The 13,545-nt window shown below is 40.6% G+C and overlaps 1 protein-coding gene across 2 annotated transcripts; it reads left to right on the forward strand.

The window, feature by feature from the left end:
* The first annotated feature begins 1,361 nt into the window (after positions 1–1,361).
* BCIN_09g00780 (hypothetical protein) lies at positions 1,362–2,341 on the forward strand. Of its 2 annotated transcripts, XM_024694879.1 has the most exons (3): positions 1,362–1,932; positions 1,998–2,042; positions 2,094–2,341. In XM_024694879.1, exons 1-3 carry the CDS (start codon positions 1,462–1,464, stop codon positions 2,229–2,231), a joined length of 654 nt encoding a protein of 217 aa, XP_024550672.1. In that variant the 5' UTR covers positions 1,362–1,461; the 3' UTR covers positions 2,232–2,341. The 2 variants fall into 2 exon arrangements, with proteins under 2 accessions (XP_024550672.1, XP_001545939.1); XM_001545889.2 differs by having other exon boundaries at positions 1,998–2,341.
* The last annotated feature ends 11,204 nt before the right edge of the window (positions 2,342–13,545 follow it).

Below are 13,545 nucleotides of genomic sequence, written 5' to 3' on the forward strand. Positions count from 1 at the left end.
GCCAGCAAGGAAGTCGCCTAATCTTGGCATTATGGCTTGGTTCCTATTAATATCCTGGCTGCACCATATGAGACAGATTAGAATGTCTATGGAATGCATAGACTGAAGATGATATATGTAAATAGAATGATGAATGTCGAAGGCCGGAGATGGCACACGATGATTGATCAATATCTTCGAACATTACCTTCACGCGATGTTTCTGGTCTCTCAGCCTTTTTACCTTTGTTATTCTTTCCGTTTTCTAAGGGCCAAATTTGAAAATGCAGAAGTTGAGAAACGAGCATTTTTGAATCTAGGCTAAGTCCAAATGTCACCGAGATAATAGTGATGACAAAACGGCTCCATGAAATTAAAGCAGTGCTCAGGATAAGATTTTGGAAATCTTCGCACGTCATATATATGCAATTTATTCTGGTTTAGAGGGTCAAGATGGTTGGTAAGTAGACTAGATACTAGCTTCATATCTTTCAATATTATGTAGTATAATCAGGGTTATTAGTCTGCCAACGTGCTGTCCTTTATCTTGGTCATTGATAAAAAAGGGAAGAATCAGGACAGTAAGATCGTGGACTTTTAAATAATACATACGAGGCACGAGCGACTCACGATTGAAGGCTAATCAACATAAGAATCAAAATGCAAGGTTCTTTGAATGCCAAAGGATCAATTTACGGGTAATTTGGTAAAGCTCATCATAAGGCGTTCACAGCATCAAATAGAAGGGGACTATCCTAGGTCACCCCCTTCTGAGCACTCAAATATACATATCCTATTCACGAAGACGATATTTACAAGTTCAGACTTCAATAAATAGTCACTTGGTAATGTTTATTGACACAAGTCAGCCCATAAGTGCTATCTAGTTGCGAGCTCGGTATGAAAGTTAAAGGATGATTCAATATAGAGCTCATGAAGTACGGCAGTGACAACAAAAATAGGTGTGATCCTATCAATGAGCATCTTAGATGACTTAGATTCCAAGAGAAAGTTGTGTGTTCTACTTGAGGGTCCATATTTTGGTACCTCATATAAAAAACAGTGGGAAAAAAATAGACGCAGCTCTACAGGGACTTTCAAATATTATCAGATACCTGAAAAATTGTATCAAGTAATTAATAAAGTCCGACAGTCAGACCTTTAAGAAATGTAAGATAGACTGGAGATCGAAAGAGATGCATGATTTGGGGGATTTTGAAGGAATAGCACCACAACATCAAAAAGTCAAAAGTCTTTTCCTCATTTCATCCTTGTTCATTCAACGCGTAGAGATTACAGTGAAGATAAACGCGTGAGCTTTCATATAACAAAGATTGAGTGAATTTTAGCACGTGAAAATTCAAGATAGGTACCCAGTGGAAGAATCTCCTGCCCCCAAGATCCAAAAGACTTCCTTGTACAAACCTTCGTTCTCGAAGGATATAACATTACCAGCTTTTCTCAAGTAAGAATCTCACAAAAATGTCGTGTCAAGCCTATAAAAGAGTCAAGTATGAAGAAAAGGAAGATGCCAAGGCTACAATACAACTGGAAGCAAAAGCCCGTGGCTATGGCGTCGCCTTTCGGCAGCCAGGATGGCCAAGGACAATAATTCAAGTCACAATATTGGGGAGATCGTTTACGCGCGCATTTACTCGCAGTAAAGAGCGCAGTCTGCATAAAATGGAACAGAAGGTAGCGAAAAGGGCACTGTATCATCTCCGCCAACTGCCTCTTCTGCCGCCAACCCTTCCTCCCCACCCTCGCCCACCTCGTGCAGATCCACTCTCCGCTATTTGCGGACCAGTATACTCTGAGATACCACATGGGGGACCTCTGGCACGATTCTGCCCTTCTTACGGATGGCCATCTATCCTGGGGAAGAGGAAGAGAGATGAAAAAGATGAACCAGTCTACACAGCTGGAACTAATGCATATGCTGTCACAGGTTTTGTAGGTTTAGGTTTCATATTACCAGACCTCGCTAGTATTTTGCTAATCATCCCCATTTAAAACAGATTGACGAGCTCAAATTGAGTGACAAGGAGAAACAAACTACCGAAGTTAGCCTGAAGCCCAATCTCGACCCCCTCCGATTGCTCACCAGCCAACAGTTTAAAGGAGGCATGGAGCATGCATTGTCACTCCTTCTGGTCGCCACATTTCGTCGAATTGAAAATCCAACCGAGAGACAGGAGTTCCTTGACAGGTGCATGGCGCGCACATCCAAGATGGATCCTACACTCTTCTAAGCGGTACCGATGCACGCGATACGATGTACGACTAGACACGCTTTGCCTTTGTTTTTATCTTTTTTATTTGTGGCACAAATAACTTGGTTGGATGAATGGACGGCTAGACATTTAATGGCATCGTATGAATGCGGTGGGGGGGGGGTCCAGAGACGAATCCCTCATCTGTGCACGGTGCCGGCTACGAGGCTGGGCCGCACTTGCCAATATCTGTGTATTGTATTTAAGAGTTACTAAAAGCCGAGAGAGTCAGCAAGAGTTGTGCACATAACGGGCAACAAGCAAATATAATCGGCCCGGTGAACATCTCTTTTGACTTCTATCCGTAACAACAATGTAGTCTCAAAGCAATTGCAGCGTTTACATGAAATGACCTATGCGTTTCTATTTCATGACTCACGTAAGGGACAGATCTTGTGGTACGGAAGAACTTGAATTTACGAGTCATAAGCATTCAAAACTCCAGTTCACATACAGCATCAGCTCCGGCGTTGAGACTAATTTTTCCCCCTTCTCCTATTCCGCATCTCAGTACCAGTGGCTCTTTCATCCCATTTCATCTCCTTTCATCACTCGTCTCTCAGTCTAAGATGCGTTCTTGCATCTGAAAAACCATTGTTCTCTCTTCAACTCCTAGCTCAACCATCCAATGACTAACATTCCAGTGCCCTGTACAAAGCTTTACACCACCGATTTCCTCAATCTAATTCTCTAGCTCCAGAGAACCTTGTGTATTATTTATAGGAGCCTTGTACAGCGCTCAGTTAGAGCCAATCGTAAAGGCTAAGAGGTAATTCAACATAACACTCATGAAAGAATGATATTGACACAAAAGGATAGGCATACTCTCAGCAAAGCGTCTTATATACGCCAACTACCATTCCTACTGTTAGCACTTCATCTTATGAATAAGATGTCATTGTAATTCCTTAGTTTAGCATGTCATCATACTATTAAGAAGTTCACTTCCCCAGGCGTCAGTTAAAACCATATTGTTAGCACTTCCTTTTTATCTATGCCCATCTCGTATAGACTCTCTTTTCATTATTTATAGAACAATCATACTTTAAAATATTATAACATGTTTTATCACTGAGTGGATTATATCATCGAGTGGATTACTTTCACTTCAATTTATTATTTTAAATTTATATTATTCAATAACAATTGAATCAATTGATTAAAACTATTAAGAGTTTAGTAATCTAGAATCTATTATATTGTTTTGACAAGTTTTTAAATTATAACCTGATTTTCTACATTTATTATAGCACTTATTAAAAGATGCTTTTTTAATAGGATTTCCTTTATTTTGATGTTCGTTGTGTTGAATTTGAATATCAACTTTTTGTTGAGATAATATATCAAAAACCTTTTGTTTAGTAAGTACTTTTTCTTGATGTAACTGAGTTTTTTTTGTGTGTCGATGTTTGCTTAATGTTTTATTTGCTACCCGAAGTGTACGAATCTCTGTATTTAAAAATGTATTCTCATAAGCTAATCTTTTTGTACCCTTAGCTAGAACTAGTACAGTCTCAAATATAGGTGTAGGAGAGCTTGATTGATAACGAGTTATTCGAGATTTAACTAATGTTGATTGAGAAAGAGCTTCAGTTGGGTTGTGAGGGGTTTGAGAGATTTATTGATCTAGATCGAAAGAGGGGGGGGTAGGTGTACGAATTCGAATATTTAACTTCGAAAATACAGTTTCAGGGCTAAATGGTATTAAACCTATTCCTCGAAATCCTGATTTCATATTTTGAGAGATGATTGATTCTTTGTATGCAGCTTTAAAAGCTATAAAGAATTCAACCTTCGAGATATAATTGATATATACCTTGATAAATCTATTAATTTGACTATCATATGAATATTTCAGATTATCAAAACAATCTATATTAAATAATTGAATTAGATAATTTGAATATAGTAATAAATATAAATATATAATATCGTTTTTTTTATAGTATACTTGAAAAGCTTTTGATTTATAACTTTCATACCTATTTAACACTAACATTTGATATTTGTTCTTTTTTCGATTCTTAATATATTTATCGAAATATTTCAACCATTTTAAATCCATTTCATTATTTGTTCATTCATTAAATATAAGTTTAATAATTCAATCTATAAAAAAATCAATTTCGATATATCAATTGAAAAGATGAATTTGTTCTTGAACCATTAGAAATGGAAATATAATTTCACCCTCCCCATTACCATATATAATCATTATAGTCCATTCTCTATTATCTAATTATATTGCCTTACTTTTGCTATTTCGTTCAATACTAGTTATTATCATTCCGGGGTATATTATACTCATTATAAAACTTGTTTTATTGAAATTGTAAAAATCGTAATCGAGAATATTATATTTCGTTTGTATATTCAAAATTAATTGAAACTATTTTTCAATAAATTTAGAATCTTTATAGAAAGCCTTTTGAAAATTATAAATACAATTAAAACACATCTTTAATTCAATTCAACACTTTACAAATCGATATATTCAAAACTTTTCAATATATTTTATATCCCTCAATTCAAGAATATAATTCACCATATTTTTCACTATTCTAAATTTAGATAGAAATCCTCTTAAATCTATATCAAATATATATTGAATAATCACTTCCTTTTCTAATTCTATAAAATTATAACAATTCGTTTGAGTTTCAATACAAAGAATAAAACCATTCATTCTATAATTGAATATTATATATAATAAATTATATAGCTTAGTAGTTTTTCGAATATTAAGTTTTTTATCTTTTTGAATAACTTCAATAGTTAAAATGTCACGGAAAAAACCTATATCCCGCGTAATACCACGTGGATCTCACGTGACTGTAACTTCGCACACTTCTTGCAAAGTTATATTGATCACTACGATCTCCCTTGTAGACGTATACACTCTTATCAAATTAATCACTAAGAGCTCCGCTCATAGTGATCATATCCACAATCTACAAGGAGATCACAACTACCAATTCAGGTGATCCCATCGCCTATTCTAGGTATATATATGAGGCTTGATCCTTCTGATCAATCCTCAAGTCAATCTAGCATATTACTACTTATTATTATTATTCCCTACCACAGTGATACCAAGTGACGTAGCTATTCCCGTGATAGTTATGAGCCCGGTAAGCACTTAAGACTGCGCAACACCTACACGTCATTTGATATCACTGCCTTCATTTCTATTCTTTATATTCCATGAGTCATTATGCCAAAAGACTCTACGGACTCGATCCATTTAGTCACTCGTGGACACTGGACAAAATGGTTCCTCCAACTACAGCACCTCTGTGTATCCAAAGGAATCTGGAAGGACGTCAAACCTACCAGAGAGAAGATCGCCCCACTCACTCCCGGATCCACTCCGGAAGATAGCAAAGATTTTATCAGGATAAACCCAGACTACGCGGATGACTGGTTAACCAAGGATCCACCACAGCTTATAGAGATCTCTGAACTCATTAAAAGAAACGATGCAATAAACACCGAGAAATACAATCAAAGTCTCGAACATCACAAAGCTCACTCAAAGGATGACGAGGGAGATGAAAAAATGCAACTCCCTCCCACACCATCTCCTTGCACATTTCAAGACATCTCTGCAGAATACTCTGCACTCCAAGGAGAATATCGAAGCAAGAGAGACACATACAACCTCATGCATAAGTCCTACCAGGATGTGTATCAGTGGATCACTGAAACAGTGGATTCATCCCATCTCATGGAAATCACTATCGAGAACGACAACTCCACTGCTCTACCACTCAGAATGATCATTCTCAAGCTACATGATAAGCTTGCACCTACATTGACTACAGCAAAGTCAGCAGTAGCGCAAGAATACCGCAATGTTCTTCAGCAAGCAGTCCTAGGTAGAAGTGATCCTATAAAGTGGCATAACGATTGGACCAAGGCCTACACCAATGCAAAAGCATATCACGTTGAAGTCGACGACGACCTCGCGCTAATCAACTTCTTACAGGCTGTGGGAACTCGCATGCTCCCCACCTGGTCTAGTGCAATGCTCATTCAGATCGAAACCAACAATCAACTAGGTCTCCCGAATTACTCCTTGAAGCAATATGGAGATATCTTTGGTGGCTTAGCCTATCAAGACTCACTGTCACCCAGAGGAAAAGGTATCTTCTCAACACTTAGTCCTTCCACCAATAAACCTTCGAATCAAACCGTCAAGCTACGCGAATTTAGAGGCAAAGAGAAAGACTATAGACGACATCCTGATCCCTATAGGTGCCCGTGCAGAGCTGAAGCGGATTGGAAAAACAATGGATCCGATTCCAAGCACCTCGCGAAGGATTGCGAGATATTGCAATATGTATTTACAGGTAAAACCGGATCACTCAAAACACCGAATCTGTCGGTAAAAGAGTGCAACGATATCAGACACCGAGCCAAAGACGAGAGATGGAACTCTATACGTAAAATATGGGGGAATAAAAATTGGATTCCATCATCAGTAGCCACCTCTTCAACTAATCCAATTGATCCAGGAGCACGCTTCAACGCATGCCTAATCCAGGGCCAATTGGGAAGAGGCATCTACAACACGATGGAATCTACTCCTCATCCACTCACCCAGTGTACTGTCTTTGACACAGGTGGTGCTATGCATCTGGTCAATGACATCTCACTGCTCGATGGACAAGAATACGCTCCATCTCCCTCCTCAGATTACGTCGAATCTGGAACAACTCGTATACCGATCATTGGGAGAGGCACTCGAACAATCAAAGGAATCACGATTCGCCCAGATAGCGAACCAAATGGAGATCTGATATTAAGCAATGTTGCGTACATTCCTGGGTTCCATGTTAATATAGTCTCAGAGACTAAGTTGAGAGAAGCTGGTTTGTGGTTCTTAGGGATGGATTCAACTCTCCGATACGGGACATTGAACAACAACTCCATTGTTATTCAATGCATTCGTAAAGATAACCTCTTATTCCTAGAATACAAACCATTCTCATCTTACTCTCAGTCCCTCATGAACATCCCAGTGAATCCCTCAATTCTAATGTGCCCAACCATCAACAAAAAGATCAATAGGTCGTTTCGCAAATCATACGATCCCCCGAAACCTCGGGAGGACTCAGCGGAACTATGGCACGAAAGATCAGGGCACTTAGGAAAAGAGGCACTTGAGCATCTGGTATTTGCTGCAAGGAATGTAAAGATTAAAGGGATCACTAGGAGTGACTGTGCTGACTGTGCACGTACGCACGCGAAACAAGTCATATCACGATCGCCTAGTGAAAGACGACCATTCCGTCCCTTCTACAAAATCCAGTGGGATCTATTCGACTTTCCACGAAGCTACACAGGATCATCCTGGCTTCTGATAATCAAAGAAATGTATAGTGGTAAGATATTTTCATTCCCACTATATCAGAAGACCCATCTTGAAGTGTTCAATACGATCCAGAGCTTTCTTGCTTGGGTGCTACGTAAGTACAACTTACCAGTCGTATGCATCAAGCAAGACAATGACACTTCAGTCATCGGGATCATGGGTAACACTATATTCGAAAACTGGATAAAGCAAGAAGGAATAGAACTGGAACTATCACCACCAAACACACACGAGTCAAATGGCGGATCAGAACGAGCGGGACAAGAGATAATCACAAAGCAAATCAAAATGCGTATCTCTGCAGGACTTCCTGATCGACTATGGGTAGAAGCAGCGCAAGCAGCAACATACCTATACAACATCAGCCCTCGCAAGGCATGTTCGTTCAAATCCCCTAATGAAGTGCTGGAGTCATGGTTCCAGAACTATTATCGATCAGTTGTAACTTCGCAAACTTTTCGCGAAGTTATATCCAGCCCGGAAATCGATCACTTAACTAGCGATCTACGACCAAGCTGGAGCAACATATATCGATACGGGTGCAGAGCTTACCCATTGGATAAAGAAAGGGAATTAGGAATTAATAAGAAAATGTATAAAACTAACCCAAGAGCACACATTGGCTATCTAGTTGGGTATGTACCAGGATCTTCGATCTTTCGCATATGGATACCAAAGCTCAAACGGGTCATCGTCACTCGCAATGTCACATTCGACGAGAAAAGGACATACAAAACAGACTCTAGTGATCACACCATTGACATCTTCACCGAGCAAGAACTTCAAGAATACGCACAACAGCTCGATATTCAAGAACGCTTGGATGCAGAAGGAACGATCATTAGAGACGAGTACGATGTGATTACTTCACAAAGTGGAATGCCAGCAGCGTTGAGCACTCCCACCATGCGCACTTCAGATACACCCACACACGAGCAGGACTCGGGGGTGAATCTGGGGGGTGGAGACGAGCTCGTGAATCGTCATAGCAGGCTCACACCACAGGATCTACAGTCAGAAGAGGCCCTTGATGTAGAAAACCTATCACACAACGAACGTTTTGATCATGATCACACAAAGGAGGCTGCACGTTCTACTCCCATCACACAACCAACAATCATTCAAGAACAGATCGACAGTATGGACTATGAGACAACTGGTCACGCAACAGACGTAGTTCGCGGAGAATATGTCAGCGACACAGAAAATCACCCTACTAATGACTCAGATTCTTACTCAGTTGAAGAAGTGACTTCACCGCCAAGGCTACCAAACTTAACACGAACAATCGATCAATTTAAGGAAGATCAACTCTCATTGCTCCCTGATCAACCACTCAAGAGACAAAGAGTAATGAAGATCGAAATACCAAAGCCAACTCTGGATCCTTCAGAATATCAAATATTCGACTTCAGTCAAGATAATCCTCAAACAGACTATTCTCCAACTCACCAACACCACACACGTCGACGTCTGCGTTTACAAGAGCAAGCTCCAAAACCATCGAACAAAACATTCATTGGAACATTAATCGCGAGTATGTCGAATGGAGGTAGTTCAAGAATAAAAGATTTTCATGAAACATTCTGGCCTAGCCACCCAATTACGGAAGGAGATGACTCTTTCGTAACAATGCACAGCGTGGTCGCAGCCGCTATACGCACTAAACCCAATCCACCGACTCTCCTGAATAAGGATCAGTTAGAGGCATTGCCAAAGGTTCATCTCTCAGGTCTACCTAAACCACCCAAACGCTACCAGCACCTTAAAGACCACTTTCTAGGCCCCTGGTTCAAGCATGAGTGTGAAATTGAAATCAACAACCTGAAAGACCGCAAAACCTGGCACAAGATAAACGCAGAGGACGCACCAATCGCTCCTATTCCACTGCAATGGGTATTCACCTACAAATGCGACGAGCAAGGTTTTCTCACTAGATGTAGAGCAAGATTAGTAGTTCGAGGAGATCTACAAGCAAAAGACACGATCGAATCGACCTACGCTGCTACACTAGCCGGAAGATCATTCAGGATCGTGATGGCTCTCATAGCAAAATACGATCTGGAAACGAAGCAATTTGATGTAGTGAATGCTTTCGTCAACGCTCACAGGGATCCATCAGGGACACCAGTGGTCTGCTACTTACCTGATGGATTCAAGGAACCTAACAAATGTGTCGTCCTTGATCGCGCATTATATGGGCTCCGAGATTCCCCAGCTATCTGGTTCAAGGACTTTAGCAAGACACTCAAAGATATAGGACTTAATCAAGGCAAGGAGGAACCCTGCTTGTTCACCAACCCGGATCAGACCGTATTAGTCTTATTCTTTGTCGATGACATTCAAATCATATATCACAAGAAGGATTCGACATCAGCCGATCAAATCATCTCTGGGATCAAAGCTGCCTATGAACTCAGAGAATTAGGCGATACTGAATGGTTCCTGGGTATCCGCATACTACGCGATCGGGAAATGGGGAAGTTATGGCTTGCTCACGATACCTATATCGAAAAGATAGCGAAGAAATTCGAGCTCGATAAAGGAAATGCATGTACACCGCTACCACTCATCGAATTTGTCAAATTCGACGGTAAAGCTACCACTACTTACGTACGGACCTATCAAGAAAAGGTAGGATCAGTGCTGTACACAGCAATCACTGTGAGACCAGACGCCGCATTCGCAGCATCACAACTCAGCCATTACCTCACAAACCCATCTCCGGATCATATGAAAGCAGTTGATCACTGCATTCAATACCTTTGGAATACAAGGTATCATGCTATAGAATATAGCAACGATCAAATCCCTCAACTCCTGTCATTTTCAGACGCATCATTTGCCGATGATCAAGACTCTCGCCGATCATCACAAGGATATATCATTTCTCTGTTCGGAGGACCAGTAGTGTGGAAAGCATCACGACAAGACACCGTAACAACATCAACCACTGAAGCAGAATTGCTAGGAGTCGAACGCACATCAAAAGAAACACTAGCAACTCTCAGATTCCTCAAAGAAATCAATCTTGTTGTTAAGCAACCAGTCACTATATTCTGCGATAATCAACAATCAATTAGATTAGTGGTAGGAGAAAACGAAAGAATCACTACAAAACTAAGACATGTTGATATCCAGAATATGTGGTTAAGACAAGAATATGCAAAAGGGAACTTCTATCTCACATATCTTCCAACAGCTGAAATGGCGGCAGATGGTTTAACCAAGAACCTATCACGACAAAAGTTCGGCCACTTCATAGCACTTCTAAATCTCCAAGACGTGAGCATGAGGATCAAGGAAAGCAGATAAATCGCGACAGACATAACTTCGCAAAAAGTTTGCAAAGTTATATTCACACCATATTGAAGAATGATCATAATGATCAAGCAAATTAAACGGGATTTATATGACATATTTTCCTTCAAGAGCTCGCTTCTTTGTAGCGTACTCAATCTCAAGTGCCAACATATCCAACTGCTTCTTTTTCTCGATCAGATCGTCACTAGAATCAACAATATCATCCTTACCAACTGAATGATACTCCTCATCTAGATCACTATCATCATCCATAGAAAATGTCACCTGCTTCCCTTTTCCTTTGGCACCTGCAGGACCTGGATCAGGCTGAACAGACTTGGATCTAGTCCTAGAACTAGGACTAGCCGACGAAACCACCTTGCCACTCTTCGCACGCTTCGCAACAGGAGACTGAGGGGTCGGAGTAGATTTCCGCTTCCTAGTCGGAGAGGGAGGTAATGACTTCTTCTTAGCAGAAGGAGACAATACGGACCGGACAGGAGAAACACTCTGTGTTGATGATGAGAGAGAGTCAAGATCGATAAACTCCTTATCCTCTTTTTCCATCGCCAACATAACTGACATCGCAACACGAGCCGATTTCTTATTAGGAATTGTTTTCTAAAAAGATGCATTAGCTCTCAAAACTCAGTAAGTAATCAATAAAATCTCTGTCACTTACTTTCCCAGGGATCGACACATGTTCGGGGTCCCAAAGCTCTACCAATCGAACAGCCAATGATCGCAAAAAGACAGGGAGAGCTGAACACTCGTGAGTATTACACTTCCAACACCGAGCTGAGCCACCACTTTTTCTCCTGAAACACTTCCCGTGATCCTCGTGGCGACCAGACAAAAGAGATCGAACACACTCAGTACAAGGCACCTCATTCTGGACACCCTTGTTCACTGGATCACGAGAAACAGTCTTCGAACGACCTTTTCTCCTCGATGCAACCTTGGGAACAACTTTCATCCTTTTCGACTTAGGACGAGGGGAAGGAAAATGGGAGGAGGAAGAAGACGAAGAATCATCCGACGAAGGAGATGAACTGTTTCCATCAGGAGGAAACTCCCTCATATCCCTCGAATCAGGCGAACAAAAAGGATCCTCACGATCCGCAGCAGTGATTACAGTCTGATTGTTCTCTTCGTTATGAAGGGGCATCACGCTTCGAGCATCTCTCACTCTCTCCAACCGAGCACTAGACTCCGCAAACAACCCAAAGCTAGGAGCAAGTTTGGCCGACTTTCTACTCTCAGAACGAGGAGAATGCGCTCGACGAGCAACAGGAACTACACGAGAATCACAAGGACCACTCGAAGGGCCTGCAACCGTACCACTCCGTGTAGGAGTCTTGGGCAAAGGATTAACAGGAGTGAAACAACGAGAAGAATCAACCCCGCGGAAAGATTTAATATGATCAACTGTCGTCGTCAGATACAATTGAGAGAGACTACTCAAAGCAGACGAATACTCACGCAGAGGAGGAAGAATGATTCGCTCAGAATCAGAATCTCTAATTGGGGAAGGCATAAGGAAAAAACTGATTGAAGCTACTCAAAATCAGGACTAATCAAGTGGAAACCAACCCATTCTTATCACCTCATTCACCAATTACCAGAGTGAAAAACTTTTCATCCTTGAAGTGGGTCATTTAGGCCTACCACCGCCACAAACACCGTGCGCGATAATCTCTCGAATCGACACCCATGATTAACGCGTTTGATCACTCTCAAAATCGACGGGATCAATCCTACCAGCAAGTCTCCGAGACATCAGATCACTCAACTGAGGATCTACATACAAACGCGCACGTATCCGTGTGTGCCACAGCTCATTCAGCAAAATTTTCTTTACGACATTATATCATTTTCTCCTCTTTGTTTGTGTACTCGCAGGACAGGCAGGGGAAATCAATTCGATTACCCACCTAGACCCGTTTACCACCAATCGCAGCTCAGCTGTCGCCAAGAGGATTTTCGTTTGTTTATCTATAAAAATGCAGATCAACCGGATTTGGCTGATCTGGGGGGTGTGTCACGGAAAAAACCTATATCCCGCGTAATACCACGTGGATCTCACGTGACTGTAACTTCGCACACTTCTTGCAAAGTTATATTGATCACTACGATCTCCCTTGTAGACGTATACACTCTTATCAAATTAATCACTAAGAGCTCCGCTCATAGTGATCATATCCACAATCTACAAGGAGATCACAACTACCAATTCAGGTGATCCCATCGCCTATTCTAGGTATATATATGAGGCTTGATCCTTCTGATCAATCCTCAAGTCAATCTAGCATATTACTACTTATTATTATTATTCCCTACCACAGTGATACCAAGTGACGTAGCTATTCCCGTGATATAAAAGTATTCGAATTTCTTTATTATTCGATTACATTTTAATTGATTGATAAAACGTGTATTGAAATGAAAGATCAATAATTGAAATGAAAGTGATTTATTTGGTAATATAATCCACTCAGTGATAAAATATGTTATATAGAATTTCTAACTTGCTTTTCCTTTGATTACAGATGACCCGTAATTTAAGGAAATGAAAAAAAAAAACAAGAGAAAGATAAATTAGTTTATTTGATT

Source organism: Botrytis cinerea, chromosome 9 (genome assembly GCF_000143535.2).
Source record: "Botrytis cinerea B05.10 chromosome 9, complete sequence".
Taxonomy (NCBI): domain Eukaryota; kingdom Fungi; phylum Ascomycota; class Leotiomycetes; order Helotiales; family Sclerotiniaceae; genus Botrytis; species Botrytis cinerea.